The sequence below is a fragment of the Microcebus murinus genome, chromosome 2 (assembly GCF_040939455.1).
Source record: "Microcebus murinus isolate Inina chromosome 2, M.murinus_Inina_mat1.0, whole genome shotgun sequence".
Taxonomy (NCBI): Eukaryota; Metazoa; Chordata; class Mammalia; order Primates; family Cheirogaleidae; genus Microcebus; species Microcebus murinus.
In genome coordinates this window covers 39,849,125-39,875,247 of record NC_134105.1, presented here as the reverse complement: position 1 = coordinate 39,875,247, position 26,123 = coordinate 39,849,125, and the positions used below count along the sequence as shown (strand labels likewise).

General features: G+C 40.5%; 1 protein-coding gene across 1 annotated transcript in view; it reads left to right on the top strand.

The window, feature by feature from the left end:
* ORC1 (origin recognition complex subunit 1) overlaps window positions 1-25,791 on the top strand; it is a 30,134-nt gene extending 4,343 nt beyond the window's left edge. The window contains exons 2-17 of the mRNA XM_075998395.1: window positions 4,289-4,388; window positions 4,980-5,107; window positions 7,173-7,355; window positions 8,675-8,989; window positions 13,134-13,503; window positions 14,397-14,501; window positions 15,085-15,277; window positions 17,036-17,133; window positions 17,664-17,765; window positions 18,264-18,435; window positions 19,042-19,149; window positions 19,381-19,530; window positions 20,924-21,047; window positions 23,192-23,357; window positions 23,885-23,972; window positions 25,496-25,791. Of these exons, the coding sequence (XP_075854510.1) occupies window positions 4,294-4,388; window positions 4,980-5,107; window positions 7,173-7,355; window positions 8,675-8,989; window positions 13,134-13,503; window positions 14,397-14,501; window positions 15,085-15,277; window positions 17,036-17,133; window positions 17,664-17,765; window positions 18,264-18,435; window positions 19,042-19,149; window positions 19,381-19,530; window positions 20,924-21,047; window positions 23,192-23,357; window positions 23,885-23,972; window positions 25,496-25,690 (2,592 nt within the window). The 5' untranslated portion in view covers window positions 4,289-4,293 and the 3' untranslated portion in view covers window positions 25,691-25,791. The remainder of the gene's footprint in view (window positions 1-4,288; window positions 4,389-4,979; window positions 5,108-7,172; window positions 7,356-8,674; window positions 8,990-13,133; window positions 13,504-14,396; window positions 14,502-15,084; window positions 15,278-17,035; window positions 17,134-17,663; window positions 17,766-18,263; window positions 18,436-19,041; window positions 19,150-19,380; window positions 19,531-20,923; window positions 21,048-23,191; window positions 23,358-23,884; window positions 23,973-25,495) is intronic.
* The last annotated feature ends 332 nt before the right edge of the window (window positions 25,792-26,123 follow it).

The window sequence follows — 26,123 nt, the reverse complement described above, 5'->3', positions numbered from 1 at the left end:
GCTAATTTTTTCTATATATATATGTTAGTTGGCCAATTAATTTCTTTCTATTTATAGTAGAGACGGGGTCTCGCTCTTGCTCAGGCTGGTTTCGAACTCCTGACCTCGAGCAATCCACCCACCTTGGGCTCCCAGAGTGCTAGGATTTAGTATGTATTTTTTTGGCATCTGATTTCTTTAGTCCAGTATCATTTTGTGAGATTTTCTCCACGTTGTTTTGTGTAGTCATAGTTGGTTCAGTTTCATTGCTGGGTAGTGCAGTTATGAATATTCTGGTTCATGTATTTTGATGATAATTTATATATTTCTGTTGGATATATTCTGTTGAAATTTGTGGGTCACAGATGTGCACATATTTAGCTTTAGTAGATATTGCTAATTCTCTACATTAGTTATACCAATTTACATGCTAATCATACATGCCCTGTGGCAGTGTATAAGAGTTCTGGCTGCTCTGTGTTCTCACCTTCTCACCATATTTGGTATTGTCTTGATGATTTCTTTATATATGTTAAAAAAAGAGCCAAGATCTCACTCTGTTGCCCAGACACTGAACTCCTGGGCTCAAGTGATCCTCCCACTTTAGCTTCCCCAGTAGTTAGGACCATCACACCCAGCTTTTTTTATTTTTCGTAGAGTCAGGGTTTCCCTATGTTACCCAGGCTTGTCCTGATGGGTTTCATTTCGTTTTGTTTTGTTTTGTTTTTTGAGACAGTCTTTCTTGCTCTGTCACCCAGGCTAGAATGCAGTGGCATCATTATAGCTCACTGCAACCTCAAACTCCTGGGCTCAAACTATTCTCCTGCCTCAGCCTCCCCAGTAGCTGGGACTACAGGCACATGCCACCATGTCCTGCTTATTTTTTCTATTTTTAGTAGAGATGGGGTCCTGCTGTTGCTCAGGCTGGTCTCGAATTCCTGAGTTCAAGCTATCCTCCTGCCTCAGCCTCCCAGAGTGCTAGGATTACAGGTGCAAGCCACCACACCCAGCCTGCCCTAATGGTTTTTTAAAACCAGTTCATTTATTCATTCATTTACCTATTATGTGCCAAGTCCTGACCTAGGCCGTGGGAATGCAGTTATGAATAAGATAGACAAGGTCCCAAGGTCCCTGCTCTTTTGTAAGTTAGCATTGTAATGTGGGAAGCACAATAAATAGGAAAATAATGTAATTCAATTAATAACAAGGTGGTGTAATGTAACATTACTCTGGAAAGTAGTGTAAGGAGGAGTGGGTAACTTTCCACTGGGTGTCAGTGAAGGCCTTTCTAAGTCTGGAGGCACTAAAAATCTTGGTCTGTTTGAGGTTTGGAAAAGCGGACTTGGAGCAAAGTGATGGAGGCAAGGCAGGTTTTGTGGTCCAGGTCCTGGAAGCCTTCATTCCAGTAACACTGTGTCCTTAGCCTAGGTCACATACATACCCCCTTGCTCACATATATATGTATACTGGTCTCATTGAGCACAGCCCATGGTCTCCTAGAAAAGAAATGTTAAAGTTTAACCCTAACTTGGCTTTTGTAGGAGAATGCCTGCTTTAATAAGCTAAAATATGGCTTAGGTTTAAAAGATTTGAGGGCATATATTTGATGTCTTCGGGTATAAATGAGTACCTTATAGGTATGGAAGTAGTCCTTCCATATGCCAATTTGGGGGTTGAAAAGAGATTATTGTGCCAGTGAAATGTCATAGTCAAAGTGACAAATCAGGCCATTTATCCTACAGTTAGATTATTCAAGAATTGTAGGTTTGCTGGGAGACACAAATTTGCTACAAAGCACTATCAGTGATATTCCTGGTTTTTTTTTTTTTTTTGAGACAGAGTCTCACTTTGTTGTCCAGGCTAGAGTGAGTGCCGTGGCGTCAGCCTAGCTCACAGCAACCTCAAACTCCTGGGCTCAAGCGATCCTTCTGCCTCAGCCTCCCGAGTAGCTGGGACTACAGGCATGAGCCACCATGCCCGGCTAATTTTTTATATATATATCAGTTGGCCAATTAATTTCTTTCTATTTATAGTAGAGACAGGGTCTCGCTCTTGCTCAGGCTGATTCCTGGTTTTTGAATGAGAAACTTTATTGGATACTGCCATTTGTTCTAATCTTTTGTCTGTATCTCAGTAGTATATTTTGCCTGAATGTGGAAAAGGTGAAAAGTTCCAAGTTTACTTCCGATAGTTTCATGTTACATCTTCCATTAAAAATAACACATATTGAAGGGTCCATTAATGTATTTCTGTGAACATTTGTTTAGATTTAATCAATTTTACTAATTTTTACCAAAAGATTATTGGATATTATGAATCCAAATTCATTTTTTACTTGAGCACAAGTCTTCCAGTTGTTCTTACTCGTCAATCTTCTTTGCTCTTTGTTCATTTCTGCACTGTACTTAATTAAATTAGATTGATTTAATAGAAATGTGTTGCAAATTATACTGGAAATATACTTAATAGCAATCATTCATGCATCTTTTGGAAGAAGTTTGTTTACTAATGACTCAGTATCTTCTCTTCCTAGTTTCCTCAAAGTTTACTAAAGAAATGCCTTTTTTTTTTTTTTTTTTTTTTTTTGAGACAGAGTCTCACTTTGTTGCCCAGGCTAGAGTGAGTGCTGTGGCGTCAGCCTAGCTCACAGCAACCTCAAACTCCTGGGCTCAAGCGATCCTCCTGCCTCAGCCTCCCGAGTAGCTGGGACTACAGGCATGTGCCACCATGCCCGGCTAATTTTTTCTATATATATTAGTTGGCCAATTAATTTCTTTCTATTTATAGTAGAGACGGGGTCTCACTCTTGCTCAGGGTGGTTTCAAACTCCTGACCTCAAGCAATCCGCCCGCCTCGGCCTCCCAGAGTGCTAGGATTACAGGCGTGAGCCACCGCACCCGGCAAGAAATGCCTTTTTTAAAAGCAGAAAATCTTATGGGTGAAATGTTCCCAATTAGAATGTGGGACCTAATGCTATTGAACTTTAGAAAATCAGCTTGTTTAATTTGGATGTTGATATGCTAAATTCTGTTGTTTTCAACACAGATTGGAATTTTACTGGTTTCTCTCTCAATAATTGAGTAATTCTGTCAGACTGGATTTTCTTAATGTTCTTTTACTCCAGTTTTGTTAAATTTTAGCTGCATAAGAAAAACATGGAATTCCAAGGAAAAGTTTATTATTTTAAAAATTCCTTAAATTTAAGTTAGTGGATTGGCATTATTTTTTTTCTTTCTTATTTATTTATTTATTTACTTACTTACTTTTTTTTTTTCTTTCTTTTTTCTCCTGGAGGTGGTATAAGAATTTAAGAGAATTGGCATTATTATTATTATTATTATTTTTTTTTTTTGTCAAGTGAAGCAATGAGTAGATTGGCATTATTATTAAAACTTTTAGATTGTAGTTTCAAAATTGTTAAGAGGATTATGTTCGGACTTTTCATTCACATTTCTGTTTTTGTCAATAAAAATATCTTTTTTTCCATGTAGTTTAATACAAGCCTTTCTTTTCAGCAATACTCATATCTAGGACCTGTTGGCTGCAAAGAAAAATACCCCTTCCAATTGCCAGGGCAGTACTGGTTAGTAATACTGATAATTTTTTTCTAATGGATGCACTTGATAAAACCCATTGCCATTACCCCAAATGCTGCTTATGTGTTTTATTTATTTATTTTTTTTTTCAGAATGCAAGGTCTGGAAGAGTGCTTATGTGTTTTTTCCTCTAAATCTTGGAATCCTTCATTTCATTCTATCTTATCAATATCTATTAATTATTCAATATTAGGAAACCCTTTTAGGAAGCCTTTCCTTCCTGAACAGCCTGAAGATTTGGTCTTCTAATTTCAGTAGTTTCACTGGGCTCTTTGAAGTATTAGTTGTCCTTTATTGCATTTATATTTTATTGCTGTCTGGAGTGTAAGTGTTGTGAAGCCATTTACAACCACTGTGTCACTGTCTTTTATAATAATTTCACATTGGTAAATGTTTCACACCTGTTGTGCCTTGTTCCTAATAAATACTTATAAACATTTACAGTTTTGTTTCTTAGGAGTTGACCCTCCTCTTTCCCTAGGTAGGAAAAGATAAGGCATAGTATGAGGTGAACACAGATGATACTAAGTTGCCTGTGTGTAATCTTCATAGAGCTTGACTTTTTCCTCACAGAAAATGTTTTCTCAATCTAAAATGTGTGGGAATACATCAGTGACAGAAAATAAGGCTGGACTCATTGAAGGCAGGGAGTGACTAGCTGAGAATCCATCAGAGCATTGCCCTAGTAATTCAGAGTTAGGACTTCTCCACAGGAGGCATGGCGGACTACCCGACAAGGCTGAAGACCAGACAGACTTACTCATGGGTTGGCAGGCCATTGTTGGATCGAAAACTGCGCCACCAAACCTACAAGTGAGTGATGGGATCTTTTGGTTGTCCTGGAAATATAGTTTTCTCAAACTAAACTGTTAATAACTCATATCCAGCCTAGTCTAATTACTACACATTGGTGATTAAGGGATAATAGATATGAATTGATTGTAAAGAGGAGTTTTGCCTAATTCAAGAAGTTGGTAACATAAATATAGCAATTAGTGATGGGGCAAAATTATGAGAGGTTAATAAATTTGATATGTGTGATGTCATATCTACTTAAGGTGAATATCTCTTTATGATATTTTGATAAATGGTACTATGTCCTTCCCAGCCCTAGAGCTCTCTTAACAATTTGATATTTTTATTGGGCAGCTTTACAGCCTTGGGAAGCCTATCTTGTTCTTGATCAATAACTGAGTGGAATTAGGGTTCATATTGAGGCCTTTGGAGTCATCACTAACACTAAAACAATCCATTCAACCCATTGTCTACTCTTTAATGTAATTGTTTTCCCAGTAGGAGAGTTGGACAGCAGAGAGAAATTATTTAGGGAGTTTTGAGGTTGGAGAGCACTTTCCTTGGCCTACCCTAAATGATTTCCTAATTTGTTTCTCTGTTGCTTTCTAGACAAATGTGTGTGAAACTAGAAGGTGGTTCAACTGAGATTCATGTCCAGGTGGGACAGTGCGTGTTGATTGCAGGGGATGATGATAAAAACCCATATGTTGCTAAATTGGTGGAGTTGTTTGAAGAGGGTGAGTTTGGGGCTGGAATGAAAATCATTCCTTGTCATGAATGATTGGGAAGTGGGAAAGAGAGGAGATTGCTGATTCCCCTGTTCAGCAGCAGTGTGCAGGCGCATTAGACTCTGAGGTAGGGTCATGTAAGAACTGGCTGTAGCCTTTTTCATCTAGAAAATGTCACTCACCAAGGCAGTATTGAGTAAAATGGAATGGAAGGGCTCAAGAATTTAGCTTTTTTATTATTTTTAGAAGTAAGAATGGCTATTGAGGCAGGATTTGGGGGATGGAGAGAAATGATGAATTTAGGAAGAAGGGAGAAGGAAAAAATAGATGATTTGTGCTATGATAGAAATGTGTCATTAATTTTGGCATGAGGAAGTTAGTAATTTTCCAAGGGCAACTTCTTTACAAGGGAGGAGGTAAATTGAATTTGGAAGATATATTAGTTGGTATTCAGTAAGGGAAAAAAAACAGTTTAGATATTTTACCCAGAGGAATTTGTATATAAGCATTGAAAAGGCTGTGAGAAAAGGTGACATTTTCCAGAAATCAGTAAGTGCAGGAAGCTCCTACTGCCCTTAGGCTAGAAGTGCAAAAGGGAAGCTGGCAACCAGAGCCTACAAGCCCATACTCACAGCCTCAGCTGATTTGCTCAGCTTCTAACCCTCTAAAAGGACGATTAAGAACATAGCAGTTTGAAACAATACATAACTGCTTCTTCCAAGAGATAGGAGAGGAACGACATGGTAGTTGGATAGTCCTGTTAGATTTGGGTTGTGTGCATGCCCCAAGTTGTTTGTTTCTGTGGTTGGGCCACCTCTTAGGTTTGTGGGTTTTTTACCCTCCTCTAATTGGTCAGAAGGGTATCTCTACTAGATCTCCCTCACTTCGCCTCTGCACCTGTTTCCCCTTCCTGCTGGTCCCTACCTAACAGTCCTGTGGCAGTCTGTATGCCTAAAGGAAGGAACTGATAGAGTGAGTGGATAAAGATGTTTTATATCTTTACTGTACTTTCCTCTTAACCACTGTTTCATTGTTTGCCCAAGGTCAACCATAGTGTAAAACTATTAAATGGAAAATTTCAGAAATAAACAATTCATAAATTTTAAATACTTTCCATTCTGAGCAGTGTAATGAAATCTCACACTCTCCTACCTGAGAGGTGAACCATCCCTTTGTCCAGCATATCCACACTGTATAGTATGTATAGGGAAAACCTAGTGTGTATGTGTATGTATATATATATATGTGTGTGTGTGTGTGTGTGTATATATATAGGGTTTGGTACTATCTGTAGTTTCAGGCATCCACTGGGGGTCTTGGAATGTATCACAGCAGATAAAGGGGGATTCCTATACACGGATAGGACAGATCTTTGACAAGTATAGAGAAAAAACTCATCAAACTAATGTCTGGTAGGAGAAGCAAGTCAGCAGAAATGTGGGCTTTTGTGCATAGATTTTAGAATCCTCACATGGTGCCCTAGTGAATGGCTTTAGTCTTTCTCTGAAGAGAGCTAAGAAGAAAAGAGGCAATGATTATGATAGCACTAATGAGCATATGTGTTCTTTCACTGGGAGCCAGTGCTGGTGTGGAATGATATTTATGATATAATGATAAAGCTGAAGATTGCAAGCATACAATTGCCAAAAGACATCTTGGGTTGATGCTTTAATTCTTGTTAGGATTTTTATTTTGCTGCTGTGTGATGCCATCTTTATAATCACTAATTTTGATTTCTTTGGTGTCAGTGATTAGAGTAGCTCCCCTCAAAGGCCTTTTGTAATTCTTTTTTCAACTGATAGCCCCATGTGGGCAGTGGAGCAATGCCAAGAGCATGAGTGTAAACTGGAGTCAGATTGCTGTGGTTGGTCCTGTGACCTTTGACAAATTATTTAAGGCCTCTATCACTTTATATCTTTGCCTGTAAAAGAGGGATAGCCATAGTATCTACCTCAAAGGTTATGAGAATTAAAGATCATACATGTGATCTTATAGCACAGTGACTGGCACTTAGGAAGTACTCAGTGAAGTGTTCTCGTTTTCTTAACCTTCCTTTTCACCTAATCCCTCCTAGATTCTGACCCTCACTCTACAAAACGTGCACGAGTACAGTGGTTTGTCCGATTCTGTGACGTCCCTGACTGTAAGCGGCATTTGTTGGGCCGTAAGCCTGCTGCACAGGAGATATTCTGGTATGATTACCCTGCCTGCAATGACAGCATTAACGCTGAAACCATCATTGGCCCCATTCGGGTAGGTGGTGCTTTGATCCTTGGTTCTATCTTGAAACTTATTTCTGTTTGCCTCCTGAACTGCTTGACCTCAGAAATATTACTGGCTCTAATTCACTCCATGGGGAATGAATTTTTTCCTGTCATTTTCTCTGCTTGCCTGCCTGTTTCATCTCAACAAATGTTTATTGAGAGCACATAACACGTGTTAGGAGCCTCCTGGAGGAAGTGACATTTAGGTTGTGACCTGAGGGGTGAGCCGGAATTAGCAATGTATCTCAGTGGGAAGGTATATTTGGCTGTGATTGGACAGGCATAATAAAGCATTGTGAGGATGAATGTGCTGGCTTAAATGAGGGCTTCACCTTGAGTAAGTCAGTGTAAAGAGTGCTAGTTGCTACAGGCAAATTTGTGTGATGGGATTTTTATAATAAATTAGTATTAATGAGCTGCTGGTTTGTAGGCTGAAATGAGATACAGGCTCACAGACCAAATATATGGTTTTTTTCCTGGAACTATTAATACTTCAGGCCTCCAAAATGGAATTGGATTGTGATATGAATTGTGATTGTGTGGTGATTAGGTGGTTGGTTTAATGGTATGGCAGAGAGACATTGGTCTGGCGTAACTAGTAGTTTATCTCTGAGTTAAATGGATTAAGGAATGAAAGGTAGATGCAGAAGTTGAACCAACAGAATGAGGAGATTTGGAAAGGCGGGGGGGGGGTATGGTATCTGGGCAGGAGCACAATAGTGGGAATGAGCAGGACTGTGTCAAGGCCATTTTGAGTACTGAGCACTCTGCAGGTAAGATGGGGCCAGATTTTAAAAGGCATTGAAAAACTAGAACGAGTAATTTGAACTTGCTACAATGGGAGCCATATTGACTATGGCACAAGGGACTGTGTTTAGAAAGTTTTTATGGGAAAATTTGGCATCGATGACAAAATGAACTGAAAAAGAAAGCAATGTAGGATATCAGCTAGGAGTCTGGGAATAATCTAGGAGTGAGATGATGTGTACTTGAACTAGGGTGATGGTAATAGAAATTAAGAGGTGAAGCCAATAAACATTGACAAAATGAAATGAATAATTTAATATTTCATTGATGTCTTTAAAGCCATTAATGATTAAATTAATAAATACTCAGTAAATGTTAACTGTTCTTACATGTTTTTTGTCATCATGCTATGCCATGTCTGTGCCTCTTTAGATTGAGGAAGTAATGTTCCAGGTATGGATGTGAATTTAAATGGTTTTTAGTTATAGCCCTGGGGGAGTATTCCTTAGCTCTTTTGGGCCTCATCTCTTCTATTTATTTACCTATACTTTCTAAATTTAGGTAGTAGCTTTAGCCCCAGATGCAGAGGTACCTACGGATCTGAAAGATGAGAAAATATTCTTTGTGAAAGAATCCTGGAATGAAAAGAAGTTCAGACCGCTCTCCTCAGAACTATTTGCGGAGTTGGATAAACTGCAAGAAGGCAGCCCCAAGTGCCAAAAGCCCAGGGGAGCCAAGACTAAGGGTGTAGAAAGCCTTTCTGGGACCCCAGAAGAACATGTGGTCAAAAGGATTGAATCAAGGCACTCTGCCTCCAAATGTCGCCAAACCTCTACCCACCCTGTCACCCCAAGGGCAAGGAAGAGGCTGGATCTTGGCAGTAAGTATGGAATAGGTCATAATGCATTGGGACTAAAAAAAATGATAAAATATTAACTCATGCAACAGTATTGAGTTAGTGCAGGAGTGGGCCAGGTCCTGATTAGACCCATGTTGAAATACACATAACATAAGTTTTTTCATTTTAATCATTTGTAAATGACATTAAGTACGTTCATGTTGTTGTGCAGCCATCATCATCATCCTCCAAATCTGAAACTCTGTACCCATTAAACAATAACCCATTCCCCTCTTTCCCTAGCCCCTGGAAACCACCATTCTAGTTTCTGTGTCTAAGAATTTGACTATTCTAGGTAATTCATATAAGTAGAATCATTCAGATTGTTTATCATAATGTCCCCAAAGTTCTTCCATATTGTAGCATGTGTCAGGATTTCCTTCTTTTTTAAGGCTGAATAATATTCCATTGTGTGTATATATCACATTTTGTTTATCTGTTTTAATGTGCACGGACGCTTTTGGCTATTACAAGTAATGCCACTATGAACATAAGTGTAACAAATATCTCTTCGAGATTCTGCCTCCAATTCTTTTGAATATATACCCATAAATTGAATTGCTAGGTCATGATAATTATATTTTTAATTTTTAAGGAATTGCTATACTGCTTTCCATAGCAGCTACATTGTTTTGCCTTCCCAGCAACAGTGTATAAGGGCTTCAGCTCCTACACGTTGTCGCCAATGCTTATTATTTTTGTGGTATTTTTTGTTGTTTTTAAGAGATGGGGTCTCACTGTGTTACCCAGGCTGAAGTGCAGTGGGTATTCACAGGTGTAATGATAGCATACTACAGTCTAAGGCTCCTGGGCTCAAGTGATCTTCCTGCCTCAGCCTCCTGAGTAGCTGAGACTATAGGTGCTCACCACCGTGCCTAGCTCTATTTTCTGGTTTTTTGATAGTAATCGTCCTAATAGGTATGATGTATTATCTCACTGTAGTGATTTTTAAAATTAATATTATTTTTAATTGACAAATCATAATTATATTTATGGGATACAGTGTAATGTTATGGTCCATGTATACCATGTGAAATGATTAAATCAAACTAATTAACATTTCCATCGCTTCACATACTTAACATTTTTTGTGATGAGACATTTGAGATTCACGCTCAGTTATTTGGAAATAATAGTATGTTATTATTGACTGTAGTTGCCCTATTGTGCAATATATCTCAAAAGATTCCCATATAGCTAAAACTGTGTGCCCTTTGATCAACAACTCCTTCCCTATCTCCCCACCCCCGCTTCTGCTAACCATCATTCTACTCTATTTCTATGAATTCAACTTTTTTAGATTCCACATATAAGTCAGATCATGCAGTATTTGTCTTTCTGTACCTGACTTATTTCACTTAGCGTAATGTCCTGGAGATTCATCTATGTTGTCCCTTTATTTGGTTTTGATTTGCATTTCTATAATGATTAGTGATTTTGAGCCCTGGAATCAGGTGTTTCTTTATGAGCCCTGCTACTATCATGACATTGCTTCTAGTTCTTTGGAGGAAGAGCTAAGAAATATATACATTTTAAAACTCTTGAATTCATACTGATACTTCTATGCCACAGGCTTATTCCCCCGTTTTTCATATTCCATAATTATTTCTCTATCCTTCAGCAAGAACTCTGGTTTCCAGGAGCAATTCAGATATATGTAAAATAGTTTCACAATTACTATGTCAGTACCACTACCCGCAGTAAACTTACCAAGTAAAGTTCAAAATTTGTTTGCAGTTCATTATGCCTTTAGAATATATTCCACTGAGTAAAGTTACTTTAATTTTTTTCTTATGGTTATATTATTAGTGATACATAGTGTGGTTTTTTATTTCTGTTTGTGTTTAATTTTAGGGCTTTTCCCATCTTTGATTTAATTTTTGAAACACATGAAACATTAACACAAATAAAGACTCAAAACTATTTAAAACAATTGTATTCAGAAAAGCCCTACTCCTTTCCTTGCCCTCCTACTCTGTTCACTCCCACCTTCATTTTGCTACTTTTTGGCTTATCTTTCCTATGTTTTATTTGGGAAAAATCTGATATATATATGCATTTATGCATGCCTGTATACAAGTATGCATATGTTTTTATACAAGCATACATATATATTTTTAGTTTTCATTCTTTCTTACCCAAGGGTAACTACTGGATATTGTCTTTTCCAATTTGCTTTTCCCTGTATAATGTATCTGAAAATCACTCCACAGCTGTTCGGAGAGCTTATCCTTATCCTATTATATGTCATTAGTCCTTTTGAATTTTTTCTTTATGTGCCATGTTCTTCAGGTATAAGGTACTTGTATTCTTGGTAGCTCTTTTGTACAGTATGTGTTTTAGGAGCTGAATATCAATATGTAAAACATTTGGCCAATGCAGAAAAACTATTAAATAATCTGTAGTATAACCTTCTGAGATATTATATTTTGGCCGTTGAAAATGCAGGACTTTGAAAGTTAGGGCATGAGCACGATGTGGCTGACAAAAAGAAGGAAAAAAAAGAAAAGAAAAAGAAGGCAAGAAATTTAGGCTTGATACAGTTACATAATTAGAGGAGGGAGGATATGACAAAAATATTTTGGATGAATTGTTTTGACAGAAAGATGGGAAATAACTAAGGTATGATAACAATTACCCTCATATCTACCAAAAAAGTGAATAATTTTAGCTACATGTTCAAAGAGCACTAAGATCTGGCCCTAGATAACTTTTTAAAGTCAGATTTATTGTATAATTCACGTACAGTTAAATTTCCCTATTTAGTATATAGTCTTAACAAATACATAGAATTGTGTAACAACCACTATAGTTAAGATTTAGAACAGCTTTATCACCCCAAAATTCATTTGTGCTCCTTTGGAGTCAACCAACCCCTCCTCCCCCAGGCCCTGGTAACCACTTATCTGTTTACTGTCTATATAGTTTTGCCTTTTCTGACGTGATTGGGCGCGTTCAGGGTGGTATGGCCATAGACTAGTTTTGCCTTTTCTGAAACATCGTATAGTTAGAATCATACGGTCTATAACCTTTGAGTCTGGCACCTTTGCATACATTGGTAATGTGTTCCTTTTTTATTGGTGAGTAGTATTCCATTGTACGAATTTATCTGCCTATCCCTTCTTGTTTAAGAACTGTGTAGGTTGTTTCCAGTTTTTGGTGATTATGAATAAAGCCTCTGTAATGATTAACTCACTGGCACTAGACAACTCATCTAGCCTCATCTGCAGCTATTCCCCACACACCATGTGCCAAGACTAAAGTGAGCTCCACTGTGCTCAGAGCATTCCTGCCTTGCTGCTGTAGCTCACATCCATCTCTCCTTTGTCTCCTCACATGTCTCCTTTCCTTCCCCTTTCAACTCTGTTAAGATTTTACCTTTCTTTCAAGGTCTATCTCAAAACATCTTCATTAGCACTTAAGTGCTTTAGGGCATTTATTTTACTTCATATTATAAACACTCGTGTATATCATCTCCTCCGTAAGCCTAGTGTGTCTTGTGTGTGGAAACCAGGATTGAGTTTCATTCTACTTTTGTTTCCTTTTAGCACCTGGCAAACACTTTGCCATTTTAACAGCTCAGTCGACATCTATGAATGAAAGGCTAAGGTCCTTGGTGCCTGTGGTCCTGGTGAGGGAGGAGCAAATCTACACTATTCACAGAACCCAGTTGATTGCCTCCAGGAATCCTTCCCTGCATTGGCAGATATAATCTGGGTTAAGAAAGATCTAGGTCTTATTACTTGATAGCATCACTAGTACAAGTTTCTTCAAATGCTTTTGAGTAGAGTGGAGGGCATGTAATATCACCCCTGATTGAGAACCACTGTTCTGGTAGATTATGTCAGGGAAACCTGATTGCTGAACACTTATCCACAAAAGCTGACTTGAAAGTTGACTTTTGGTTCTAACTATGAAAATTACTCATCAAATTTAAGAGAGTGATAAAAAACGATTAGAGCTACCTAGCCTGGAGAAAGAAAGCATAGAATAATTTTAAAATATGGCTAATTCATTTCTTTATGTAATTCAGTGGATGAATGAGTTTGGTTATAATGAGATTGAAAGTTTATATATTGCTAGGTAAAAAAATTCACACATCGTGTATGTGATCTCTTGGGCTTAGGTTTACCAAGGACACCTAACACTAGGATGTGCCGGCAAACTTCATCTGCCTCCTTGAGTTCTCCAGAAGGAAATAAACGGAAAGTGGCTTTCTCTGAGATCACCTCACCTTCTAAGAGGTGTCAGCCTGATAAACTTCATACCCTGTCTCCAGTTCTGAAAGCCCCAGAGAAAACTGGAAAGATGCCTCTCTCTTGTACTGGTGCTGACAAGAAGGCTTCACCTGAATGTCACATGATCCTGAGAGCCCGAATCACTGCTTTGGAAGCCACAGAAACTAGCAAGGAAAGAACACTTTCCCCTATCAGTGGGGGTCAGAGATCCTCAGTGATGGCTTCAGTGATTCTGAAACCAGAAAGCATCAAAAAGAGGTGACCAGGGATATTACCTGCAGAGCAAATTGAAATCCTTCACATAAGGTTAAATGTGTGGGTCATAGTAAAAACAATTAGAACAGTGGGTGGAAAACCTATGACACAGAGTCCCTAGAAGGCTTTTTGAAAATACAAATTTCTAGGCTTCTTCCCAGACACAGTGAATCATGCGCTAAGCATTGGGCCCAGGAATCTGTATTTTGAAATGCTCTTCAGATGATTCTAACATGCCCAACTGTCATTTGGGGATCACTTCTATAGAAGATAATTTCCCAAACATGCATTGCTTCACAGTTCTGGATTTCATGAGTTGTTGTGGCTCTTTGCCACAATCAGTTTTTTGGGTTTTGTTTTGTTTTAAACTGGAAACCATTCTTAAATACATATAGTACAAGAAGATAATGCATCCAGAACAGTTTGGCTAGATAATGTTTGTCGATAATGGGCTATACAAATAAAAATGTGAGAAGCCAGAAAGTACACATTTCAATGTTTGTTCCCCAGAAACTGCAGCACCTGGCTCATTGGAGGTTGCTCAATAAATGCTTTATATTGAATATATTGTGCATTTCTGCTAACCTTTATCCTAGGTGGATGGTAAATTCATAGATATATCAGAAGCAAAAAAAGGACAAGAACCTGTGCTGAGGATTAGTATATTCTGGTTTCTGATGAGTCTAATTTAAATAATAAGGTTTAGGCAAATTTTGATCTCTGGGTTTGAGTCAAACTTCAATTATAAACTTTTTACCAAAGTATGATTGGCTCTTTTCTAAAGTAGCTGTAAAAAAAATGGGAGCCAGTCAGGCCACCTGACTATCTTCGAGTGCCTGCTGTGGATCCTTGGTGCCCAAAACTGCCTTCCATAACCTTGTCGTAATATCTTGCAGGGATGCAAAAGAACCAGAAGCTCAGAGCAAAGCTACTTCTACTCCCCATCGTATTCGCAGAAAGAGTTCTCTCTTAACTTTGAATCGGATTAGGCAGCAGCTTCGGTAAGTCTGCTCCATGGCAGGCAGAAAAACATATTTGCCATCTGTGATATCTATACTCTTATCCCTTAAAGCCTCTTATATTGTTATTTGCCAGTGCATTGAAATTCACCTTTTACTTAGCGTGTCTGGAATTAATGTTAAGTTTCACATAAATGTCTTAGTTTATAAGGGACCATAAATCCTGTCCTGGGCTTAGATGGCTCCCATGGCCCTTGATTTTTCATGCCTGAGAAGACTAATGTGGGGCGGGGTGCCTAAAAGCATGAATTTTGATTCTGATAGACCTGGATCTGAATCTGGGCTTTGTTATTTACTATATGTGTAACCTTGGGAAGGCTACTTAAGCTTTCTAAGCCTGAATTCCTCATCTATAAATAGTAATAACAATATACAAGTCACAAAGTTGTTGCAGGGTTTAATGAGATAATATAAATAACACCAGGGCAGAGTGTCTCTGTAGCAAGCACCTAGATTGTCTGGTCACAGAAGATACCCTGCAATACCTGTAATCCACACTGATCTTTGTGGAGTTCTTATTTAGACCTGAACACTAAATATCAGAAAATATGTCCCTACCATTCAGGTTTCTAGATAATAGTAAAAGTGACGAAGAAAAGGAAGAGATTCTGTCAGCAGAAATTTCAGACTTGAGCAGTGAGGAAGAAGAGGCTTCCATGCCATCCCGTCCAAGGAGGACACCCAGAAGTGTGTCCAAGAACCTACGATCTTCCTCGAGGTCATCCTTACAGACCCCCTCCAAGACGCCAAAGAAAACCGTATGCTTTTTTAAGTTTATTTTTCAGTGAAGCATCCCTCTCAGTTTAAAAGTTGTGAATGTTGAGGTCACCCAGTTAGTAACAACTGGATTCTGAGCACAGGTCTGTTATAGTCAAAGCTTTTCCTCTTGGAATATTCATGGAGGAAGGGACCTAAGTGAACTCTAAGACTGAAAAGGAATCTAATGATTTTTGAGTTCATGTCCCTCTTAAGGTACAGAATCAACTGGCCAAGAGCCAAACTTCCTGAGGGAAGTAAACTGACTCCTCTTTGCATTTCTTACAAAGAGCACCAGCAGAGTGCTTTGCACATGCTAAGGACTCTGGGTACTGAGTACAGGGCTGCAGAGCTATAGTGCTGGCTTTGTTGTCCCACTTGAAACACCTAAAAACTAGGAGTACTACTTAGGTATTGGTAATGAATTGGAATTGGTAACAACAAGATGGAACTAAGAGGTAAATGGACATCTTTTCTGCTTCCTGTGGAACTTAAGCAGAACATTAAAAGGTATTAAGAAAAAGGGGTCTTGGCCAGGTGCGGTGGCTCACGCCTGTAATCCTAGCACTCTGGGAGGCCGAGGCGGGAGTATTGCTTGAGGTCAGGAGTTCAAAACCAGCCTGAGCAAGAGTGAGACCCCGTCTCTACTATAAATAGAAAGAAATTAATTGGCCAACTAATATATATAGAAAAAATTAGCCAGGCGTGGTGGCGCATGCCTGTAGTCCCAGCTACTCGAGAGGTTGAGGCAGGAGGATTGCTTGAGCCCAGGAGTTTGAGGTTGCTGTGAGCTAGGCTGATGCCACGGCACTCTAGCCTGGGTCCTGTCTCAAAAGAAAAAGAAAAAGGGATCTTCTTATGTTCAAGTGTATTTTAGAAATGTTTGAATTAAACAAATTTAAATGGAAGCAGCATCTTGTTCTTTGGAACACAGTTTAGACGTGTTTAATTAGAAAATTTTTCCTAAAGCTGATCTCCATTTCTCCATATGAAGATGTGATTGGGCTTGTCAAAGAAAAACCTCTAGGGAAGGGAATCCAGCAGATTATATTTGCACCAGAAGCCATCTTACCTGGTGTCCCTGAGATATGCAAAAGATTATCCTTGTTCTGGTTTGATTGTATCTCCTGGGTTCCACCCAAAAGAAGGGATACAGGGCTGGGCACTTTCAGCCTAATAAAATAGGTCAAAAGTCTCTCAGGCTTCTTGATATCTTCTCAACAAGGTTTTGTTATTCCTTTCCTGTTTTCTCCAAAATTAATACATATAAACAGACAGGGTCTAAGTGCTTTCTGCCTGAGGAAGAGATAGAGAGATTATCATTGTCTAGCCAGGCTGGAAGCAGAGGGTAGATAGAGTGAAATGCCCCCCACAGAAAGGAGTGCTTTATAGAGACACCATGAAGATGAGGGTAGCGATAGCAGACCTGCTGTAGTGAGCCAGTAGCAAGGAAGAAAAGAGAATGGGGCTGTTAGCCTAGACTGAGCAGTCACCCTGGAGTTTGGAGTGGAAAAATCAGGTGAGGTTTCTCCAAGTACTTTGTGCCATGGACTGTGGTAGTCCTGGACTATGAACAAAGTGTATGTGTAATGTGTGGCAAGAGATGGGGACTCATGGCACTTTATACAGGAAGAAACTAAGAGGAATTTACCACCTCTCTTCCTTTTATCAGATCAGCATGAATCACATTTGATGGTTTGTCCTGAATGGTGTTTTGCTTTGTTTTTCCTTCTGAAATAACTTCTCTGTTTTGAATATAGCCCAAGCCTAGAACACCACGTCACACCACTCCTCAGATCCGCAACCGAACCCTGGCCGCCCAGGAGCCCGCCAATATGCTGGAGCAGGCCCGCCTGAGGTAATGCTGCTCTTGGGCCCCTTTCAGATAGCCAGGAACAAGGGGCAGGAATGACTGGCAGTCACAGTATACATAATTAAGGTAGAGAGTAAAAGGAATGTGTGTGTTTAGAAAAAAGAAACCTCTCAAGCAGCATTTGGTTGAGCCAAGCTGGATAGGCCTGGGAGGAGAGACCTTCCTGTCTACAGCCATCATTTACTCAGGGATAGAAGGCGTTAATCAGGACAGTGCCTCTTGCCCTTTAGAGCCATATGAAGCCTTTTCCAAAGCGCATGTTTCTAGATCCTGCCAGAAATCAAGCAGAATCAGAATCTCCTATGGGATGACGTCCACCCACATGATTTGAGTAGAGAATGATGCCATGGGTTATGAGGCCAAGTAGAGGGATTTGAGAATGAAGGCATTCTCTTGCGTTTGAGGTTAAGTTTTCGTGGAGAAACTGTAGATAAGTCTTTTCCATTTATTATTGAGTAGATGGTGGTAAAATGCTTCTAAAGTCTTCTCTTTTCCCCATTTACCACCAACTGTAGGCTACATGTTTCTGCTGTACCTGAGTCTCTACCCTGTCGGGAACAGGAATTCCAAGACATCTACAATTTTGTGGAAAGCAAACTCCTTGACCATACTGGAGGGTGAGTGATGCTGAGACAGGCAGGTGGTTTGGGGAAGAAGGCCTCTGCTAGTAGGCCACCTGAGGTGTTATGGTTCAACCAGATGGGCTTTTCCAGTATCAGCAGAATAGACAAAAGCATTGCTGAAGCCTAAACCTTCTGAAGCAACTTTTGTCATCAAAGTAATTCTACAGAAATAGAAATTCTGCCTTTCAGGAAGAAAATTAAACTGTCCGTTTTTTGGTAAGTAGTTTGTATACAGCATTGCTAGTGGAATGAATGATTCTATAGAATCTGGTCATTATGTAGTCAAGATGAAGTGAGGGGAAAAAAAAGGTAAAAAAAAAAACCAGGTCCTACTTTTACCAGCTTCCAAGGCGGTCGGTCCCCTGACTGCTGCCCCCATCTCCCCATTTCGGGGGTCTTAGTCCTTCAGTACACATTCCTACATTCCAAACTGATTACGAGGTCAGGTGGCTGGCACAGACCTAGCCCGTGGGCTTTCCCTTCTTGTTCTAGGTGCATGTATATCTCCGGTGTCCCGGGGACAGGAAAGACTGCCACTGTGCATGAGGTGGTGCGCTGCTTGCAGCAGGCAGCCCAAGCACATGAAGTTCCTCCCTTTCGGTACATTGAGGTCAATGGCATGAAGCTCACGGAGCCCCACCAAGTCTATGTGCAGATCTTGCAGGTCAGTGAAGATGTTTGGGCTATTTGGAAAATACAGTTTCCTTAGTGACACACGAAAAAAGAAAGGCTTCCTTAATTTTGTGTGTATCTCACATGTTTATGATACACAGGGATTGTCCTTTGTGTAGAGGTGGCAAGGCCAAGAAAGGTGACATTCTTACCCTCAAGGACCCTAAAGTCTAGGGGCTGGATAGTGGATGGCTGGAAGTTGGTCCCTACCAACAAGGCAGAACCATGGGCTCACAGGTGACAGTGTGACCAACTATGGAGAAGGGGTCAAGTGCCAGGCCAAAGTTTGAACCTTACTCTTTCGTTCATTGGCTGTTGTCTTGGAGCAGGTTATAGAATTATGTAATAGTGATTTTAGTGGGTGGGTGGCCTCTGGGCCAGCCTGTGATTTATTTGTATTTCAAATGCACAGACTTTTTTGATCTCCTTTTTTGGTGCCTTCTCTTATCCTTCCAGGTTATGGTTAAAGCTAAAGTAGAAGGTATAGTATAGGATACTAAATTCCTCAGACTAAATAGCTTCTTCCATTTACAGATTTAACTTTAAGCCCAAGGAAGTAAAATCCTTACAGTTTACAACTGTTTTTCCCCTAATGCAGAAGCTAACAGGCCAAAAGGCAACAGCTAACCATGCGGCAGAACTGCTGGCAAAGCGATTCCGTACTCAAGGGTCCGCTCAAGAAACCACCATCCTGCTTGTGGATGAGGTGAGGTGCCCACAGGAGGACTGGAGAAGAAAGAGGCATCCAGGAGTACTGGGTGGGAGAAGAGTCCTGGTTCCCTTCTGCATTCATCTGTGCCCATTCCCTGGTGGTGAGAGGCATGTGTCATTCCACTGCCTTATTGCTTCAGTGCTGTAACCTGGTTGTAAGTCTTCATTCTGGAACCCTGGCTTGGGCTCTGATTGACCCTGCATCTCTCCTTTTCCTCCCTGGAAGCTCGACCTTCTGTGGACTCACAAACAAGATGTAATGTACAATCTCTTTGACTGGCCCACTCACAAGGAGGCCCGGCTTGTGGTTCTGACCATTGCCAACACAATGGACCTGCCCGAGCGAATCATGATGAACCGAGTGTCAAGCCGACTGGTAGGTTCTAGGGCAGTTCTCAAGCTATCCTTACAGATCCATAAACTGAGCCAAAGAGTTCTACAAAAATGAAAACACAGAAAATGAAAATAAATAGGGAAGTTCAGAAATGTGATTTCTCAAATGCTTATAACTTCTATTTTGGAATGAAATGTGCATGATTTTCTGCAAACTTTATCTTTTTGGTGTTCTGCTACCTGTGTACTTTTAAACTGTACCAAGCCCTAGAGATTTAATTATTTAAAAAAATATTTTGCAGGTGCTGTTGCTCATGCCTGTAATCCTAGCACTTTGGGAGGCCAAGGTGGAAGGATCACTTGAGGCTAGGAGTTCAAGACCAGACTGGGCAATATAGCCAGATCCTATCTCTTAAAAAAAAAGAGAGAGAGAAAATTAACCAGGTGTGGTGGCGTGCACAGATAGTCCCAGCTATTCAGGAGGCTGAGGCAGGAGGATCACTTGAGCCTAGAAGTTCAAGATTATAGTAGGCTATGATCACGTCACTGCACCTCCAGTCTGGGTGGGTGACAGAGTGAGACCCTGTCTCTCTTTTTTTTTTTTTTTTTTGAGATAGAGTCGCACTTTGTTACCCAGGCTAGAGTGAGTGCCGTGGCATCAGCCTAGCTCACAAGCAACCTCAGTCTCCTGGGCTCAAGCGATCCTACTGCCTCAGCCTCCTGAGTAGCTGGGACTACAGGCATGCGCCACCATGCCGGGCTAATTTTTTTTTTGTATATATATTTTTAGTTGGTCAGATAATTTCTTTCTATTTTTAGTAGAGATGGAGTCTCACTCTTGCTCAGGCTGGTTTTGAACTCCTGACCTGGAGCAATCCACCTGCCTCAGCCTCCCAGAGTGCTAGGATTACAGACGTGAGCCACCACGCCCGGCCGACCTTGTCTCTAAATGAATGAATGAGTGAATAAATTTTGAGCACTTAAAGCTGCTAGGCAGTGTTACGTGCTTAGAGTAGAGCAGTGAAACTGGCGGACTGTGTCTGCCCTTACTGGCCTTGCATTTCAGCAGGAAGCACATCACATCATGAAAAGCCTGATGAGTGAAGCCAGGTGCTGTGGTAGTGCATAGCATAGACCTGAAGATCCTCCCACCCACTTTAATCAGAGCACCTCTGCTTCTATTTCTAAATGATTCTCATAGAATAAAAGTTTCTTGAATGAAACAAAAAGAATAATTTGAGAACCACTGTCCTACAGGATACCACTGGCCACTGTCAGTAATGATAGTAGCTGAAAACAGTGGTAGTCTTGGGATGAAATGTGTAAATCATTATATGGGACTTGGGAATCAGGCTTGGGAACTCAAGGGTGGCTTTCCACCTAGGTAATCAATGGGCACTGAGTGATCTTGTTCCTCTGTCATTTTGGTTCTCCAGGGTCTTACCAGGATGTCCTTCCAGCCCTATACTCACAGCCAACTGCAGCAGATCCTGGTGTCCCGTCTCAAACATTTAAAGGCCTTTGATGATGATGCCATCCAGTTGGTAGCCAGGAAGGTAGGTCACTTTCGAGGAACTCTAAGTAGCACCCACAAACCAGTCAGCAAGTCTTTGCTGAGTACCTACTGGGTATGAGGCCCTGTGCTGGGTGCTGTGGGGTTGAAGAGAAATTTAGAAAGTCCTATAAAAATAAATACCAAAAAGGAATAAATAAAAATAAGTAAATAAATAAATAAATGAAAATAAACTTTAAAAGAAAGGAAGAAAAAAATTCAGCACAATTCCTTAACTTTATTATATAATTGATTAGAAGGCCATTAGTATTGTGGGCTTCTAATACAAACTAATATTAATTGATTCAGAGAGCAAGCAGTATTGTGTAATGAAAGCAGTATAGTCAAGTAGACAAACCTGGTTTGAATTCTGGCTCTAATACTTAGTAGGCATGTAGAATATTATAGGAAAGTTACATCAAAACCTTTTTTTTTGAAAAATGAGAGTGATAATAATTACCTCATAGGGTCATTGTGAGAATTCAGCAATCGTATCTGTGACATGCCGAGCAAGGCACACACTGCAGGGTATGTCTGAGGTGCTGGATGCCTACCTACACCTTCCAATTTACTAGGAGAATGGCAGGGGAAGGAGGGAAGAAAGGAAGGAAGGGACCACACATCCACAAGTATTTTAGCACTTAAAAAAATTATAAACTTAGTTCTAGTTTCCTCTTGCCCTTAACAGTCTGAATCCTGAATGGCTACAGCAGCAGCACATGTCTGTGCTCTTGCTTGGAGCTGGGTACTATATTAGGTGCTGGGGTCAGAGGTGAGCCAGGTATGGTGCCTGTCTCCAAGCTTTCCTTTCTAGGAGAGATCCTCATTTAAGATTATTTGCTTCATCAGCTCAGAGTCTAAAATTTTTTGGCAGACAAATCTATGTTGAGGCCTAGTAACAATTATTTCACCATCGTTTCACCATTATTTTAATAACAGTAGCACTTTTCACCATTATTTTAAGAATCATTTGTTGAAGTTGATTTTTGTGAGAGGTGGAAAGTGCGGATCCTGTGTCAGTCTTTTGTTTGAGTTATCGTCAGAGATGAGAAGTGCTCATTTTTGTGAGGTGAAAAGTGCAGATTCAGTCTTCTGAAGACTGAAACAGGATCTGCACTTTTCCCCATTGTTTTCAGTCTTAAGACTGACTTAAGCCTAAGACTGACTTAAGCCCCATACCCACCTAGCACCAGGGTCAAAACAGGCAATTTTTCCTGCCATCCCTTCTGTGGGATGGATTTCATTCACCCTCATACTAAGGCTGCACTGGAGGCTGAGTTCCAAGTTCATGCTGAATCTCCTATTAGATTCTGTGTTGGATGGACCCTGGATTTTTCAGCAGTCAGAATGGATGCTTAGGGTCCCCAAGGTTCTGCTCCACCAGGCCATAGGGGTGGCGATAGGAGGAAAGAAGAGATGAGGCAGGATGTACACAGCATCCTTACCAATTCAATGTGAGAGATTAGAGCAAGGGACAAATATAAGCCGATGTGCATATTTGTGTCTTAGGTTACTTGAAAAGTGATTTTCTGTTGTGAATGTCTTAAGTTTGAATTTAGGAAACAGAAATAATACACAAATCATTTTAAGTCTCCTATACTCCCACTTCCCAAAGATGATTACTTTCAGTGTCTTGCAGTATTGTGTATATATGCCTATACCATGAATTTTGGAAGGAAATAATCATTTTGGGGATGTTGCCAGGCAGAGTATGATGGTAGTCAGGTGGATGGTAGACATTGCTGGCAGGTGCTGGCAAGTATTAGAAATATAGAAACTGAGATCCTTGCAGGCTGCAGTGAGTCAAAGAATTCCCTTTGTGAGACTTACAATGCAAGAGGCCTTATAAGTGGGCTTGGAAGAGAATAGAAGATTCCCTAAGAAGGGGCCCAGGAGCACTGGCAGAGCCATCGGCTTGTGGGTTGATCTGATTCATCTAACAAGACAGTGGTTTTGATTCAGGGATTCGAATCCCATGCACGCTATAGTCATTCCCATGCTTCCTCAAGCCTCCTTGCCAGGGTTAAGTACTTAACTTTAGGCTTAAGTCAGTCCATTGCCAACACCACCTTTCCTTTTTAGCCAAACAGAATCTATTGGTTCTTTTGGGTTAAGATGGCCTCAGGAATAAATGATCCCTCTTGGTAGGTAGCAGCGCTCTCTGGAGATGCACGACGCTGCCTGGACATCTGTAGGCGTGCCACGGAGATCTGTGAGCTCTCCTCCCAGAAGCCTGACTCCCCTGGCCTGGTCACTGTAGCCCACTTAATGGAAGCTGTGGATGAGATGTTTTCATCATCTTACATCACTGCTATCAAGTAAGCTGCTCCACAGTTGAGGAAGGCCATGGAAACATGTTTCCCTTCCTAAGCATTTACTCATTGAATCTGCATTTACTAATGACTCAGTTCTTTCTCTAAGGGGCATAGTGTAGTCAAGGAGACAGAAACAAACCTGGGATAACAGAAGTACTCTTGCCATTTATTGAGCTATGCTGCAGGTGAAGGTGTTTGGGGAGTAAATGTGCTATGGGAACAAGAAGGAAGCAGATAGTTCTCTCACACTGAGTGTTGTGCTCAGCTCTTGAAATGAGGGTGAGGGTATTTTTGAGAGACCAGTATATTTCCAGATGTAGTTGCCATGTGCCCTCACTTCCAAAATGGCATATTCTGTATTAGTTTGAGACATTGGAGCTGAGGGGGAACCTTGCCATATAACACAGGAGAAAGTGTTCCCTAGCTTTTTCTCTTTCTTCTCTGAAGACACAGAAAAGCTTTGTTTGGCTTTCCTCTGGGCTGGTGGTACATCCACTTACAAGAACTCACATTTCCTCATTTCCTTTAAGAAACTCCTCCGTTCTGGAACAGGGCTTCCTGAAAGCCATCCTTGCAGAGTTCCGTCGATCAGGACTGGAGGAAGCAACATTTCAACAGGTGACCCCCTTTTTTTGAATCCTTCGTTTTGGTTTGGGGCTTTTAAAATATGTGGAAATTTCAATCAATGTATATCAGTTTGTCACTAACTTGTGCCACCCTATGTGAAAGAACATCAGACTAGCACCTATTTTTATGTGATATTTTATTGAGTTGCATGAGAAGAGAACTTTGGCAACTGGTTTCTGCAAGTTAGTTTGAGGGCTTACTATGTGCCAAACACCGTTCAAGGAATAATGTGAACAAAACAAAGTTACTGCCCTAATACAGCTTATGTTGTAGTAGGGGCAAGGCCGTGTTTGAAGACAGAACAGCTCAGTCTGAACACTGTTGAACATAGCTTCAAGTAGATCAAGTAAAGGGAATCAACAGGGCTCATGCCTTGGTTTACTGGAGACTGGTATCTCTAGGTACTGGGCTGCCTTAGAACAGGAATTAAAGGTGTTTGAGTATGTACCTTAGTGTGTATGTCTGTGTTTGTGTATGTTTTAGACATCTTTATTTTACCTAAAATAGGTCAGGGAAACATTTTCCTTTCAGCTACTTCTTTAATGGACTGGTTATAAACTCTTTTATAAACATTTAGTTGCTGGTCATGTTTTGCCCAGTATTGTCCTCCTATAGTCCAAGACAGCCCTTCTACAGAGAGCAACTTTCATTGTAGTTTAAAACATTTCCTGAACATCTATAGGGTGCCATGAACCCTGAGCTAAATTCATTAATACCCCTGCTCCTGACAAGCTCCCAGCCTTGCTGAGGGGTGGTGGGGATAGACTCATGAATATTTAGAATGGAGAGTGACCAGAACTGCTACAGACTTGCCTGATCCAGCTTTAGGGTAGGAATCTGTGTTTCCAGCTATCCTCCTGCCTCCCTATATTTCTTTATAAAGGGCCTTTATCCTTTTCCAAGGGTCATGCCTTGGCATCCGTTCACACTATCTGATAAGGAAAATGTCTAGCAAAATTTGACTTGAATTTTGATATTCTCGACTGTGGAACTCTCAGCCCCTGAAGACCATTACTATTTGTATAACTAGTGGTATCACTGGGGCACCCATTGATGCCTTCTAGAGTATTTGGTGTCGCGCCCGCCTCGCCAGCAAGGAAGACGCGGCAACAGGAGTTCTTCTGACAGTGCTTTAATGGGGTTCCCTTTAGACTTACATGATGCGGAAGACCCAGCCCGGCAGCGCGCAGGCCGCTATATACCCCAGAAGCACAACCCCTAAGCTGCGATAGGCCGCTCAGCTGTCGAGCCACCAAAGCATTAGTCCATAGCAGGACCCTTTGTTTGCATTCTTGCGCCACAGGGCAACCGACAATTGTGCGTGCGCTGAACTTGTTAGCTGCTCTAGGCAAAGCCGGAAACAGGCGCCAACTTGTAATGGCGTTGACACCGCGCCCCACAATTTGGTATCCTGGATACCATGTGTCTAATTTTCTTAGAAGAAAAAATAAATGATCAGATAAAACCCCAGGACTGCCTTTCCTCTTAACCTGTGCTTTGCTTTTTGTGTCTAGCTATACAGTCAGCATGTGGCACTGTGCAGAATGGAGGGGCTGCCATACCCCACAATGTCAGAGAGCATGGCTGTGTGTTCTCGGCTGGGCTCTTGCCGCCTCCTGCTCATGGAGCCCAGCAGGAACGACCTGCTCCTTCGTGTGCGGCTCAATGTCAGCCAGGATGATGTGCTATATGCGCTGAAAGAAGAGTGAAGAGGCTTCATGAGGAAGGACTGTGATCTGCTGTTTTTGAAAGATTGATTTCCTTTTTCTAAGCACATGGAATTATTGCAGCAAAGTATATTGAATGGAAATGGCTGTCATATATTTTGGAATTTTCCATTAAATAATTTGCTTTTTCTAAAGCATTTTGGAAGTCATTACAAACATCAATTGTAATGATTCAATCATTATAAAACCAAACTGTCCTTCTTACAATTGGCCCTTCCTCAGACTTTTATTTCTGTTACTATTCCTGCCATTTATTTAATGATAATATACCATATATATAAGTATACATTATACCTGTATGTATATAAAATGTTCTGGGAGAAAATATAAGAAATTGGTTACATTGGTTGCCTCTGGGAAAGAACTGAATGGCTAGGGTCAGAGTTTAAAATAGGACTTTTCACTGTATAACATT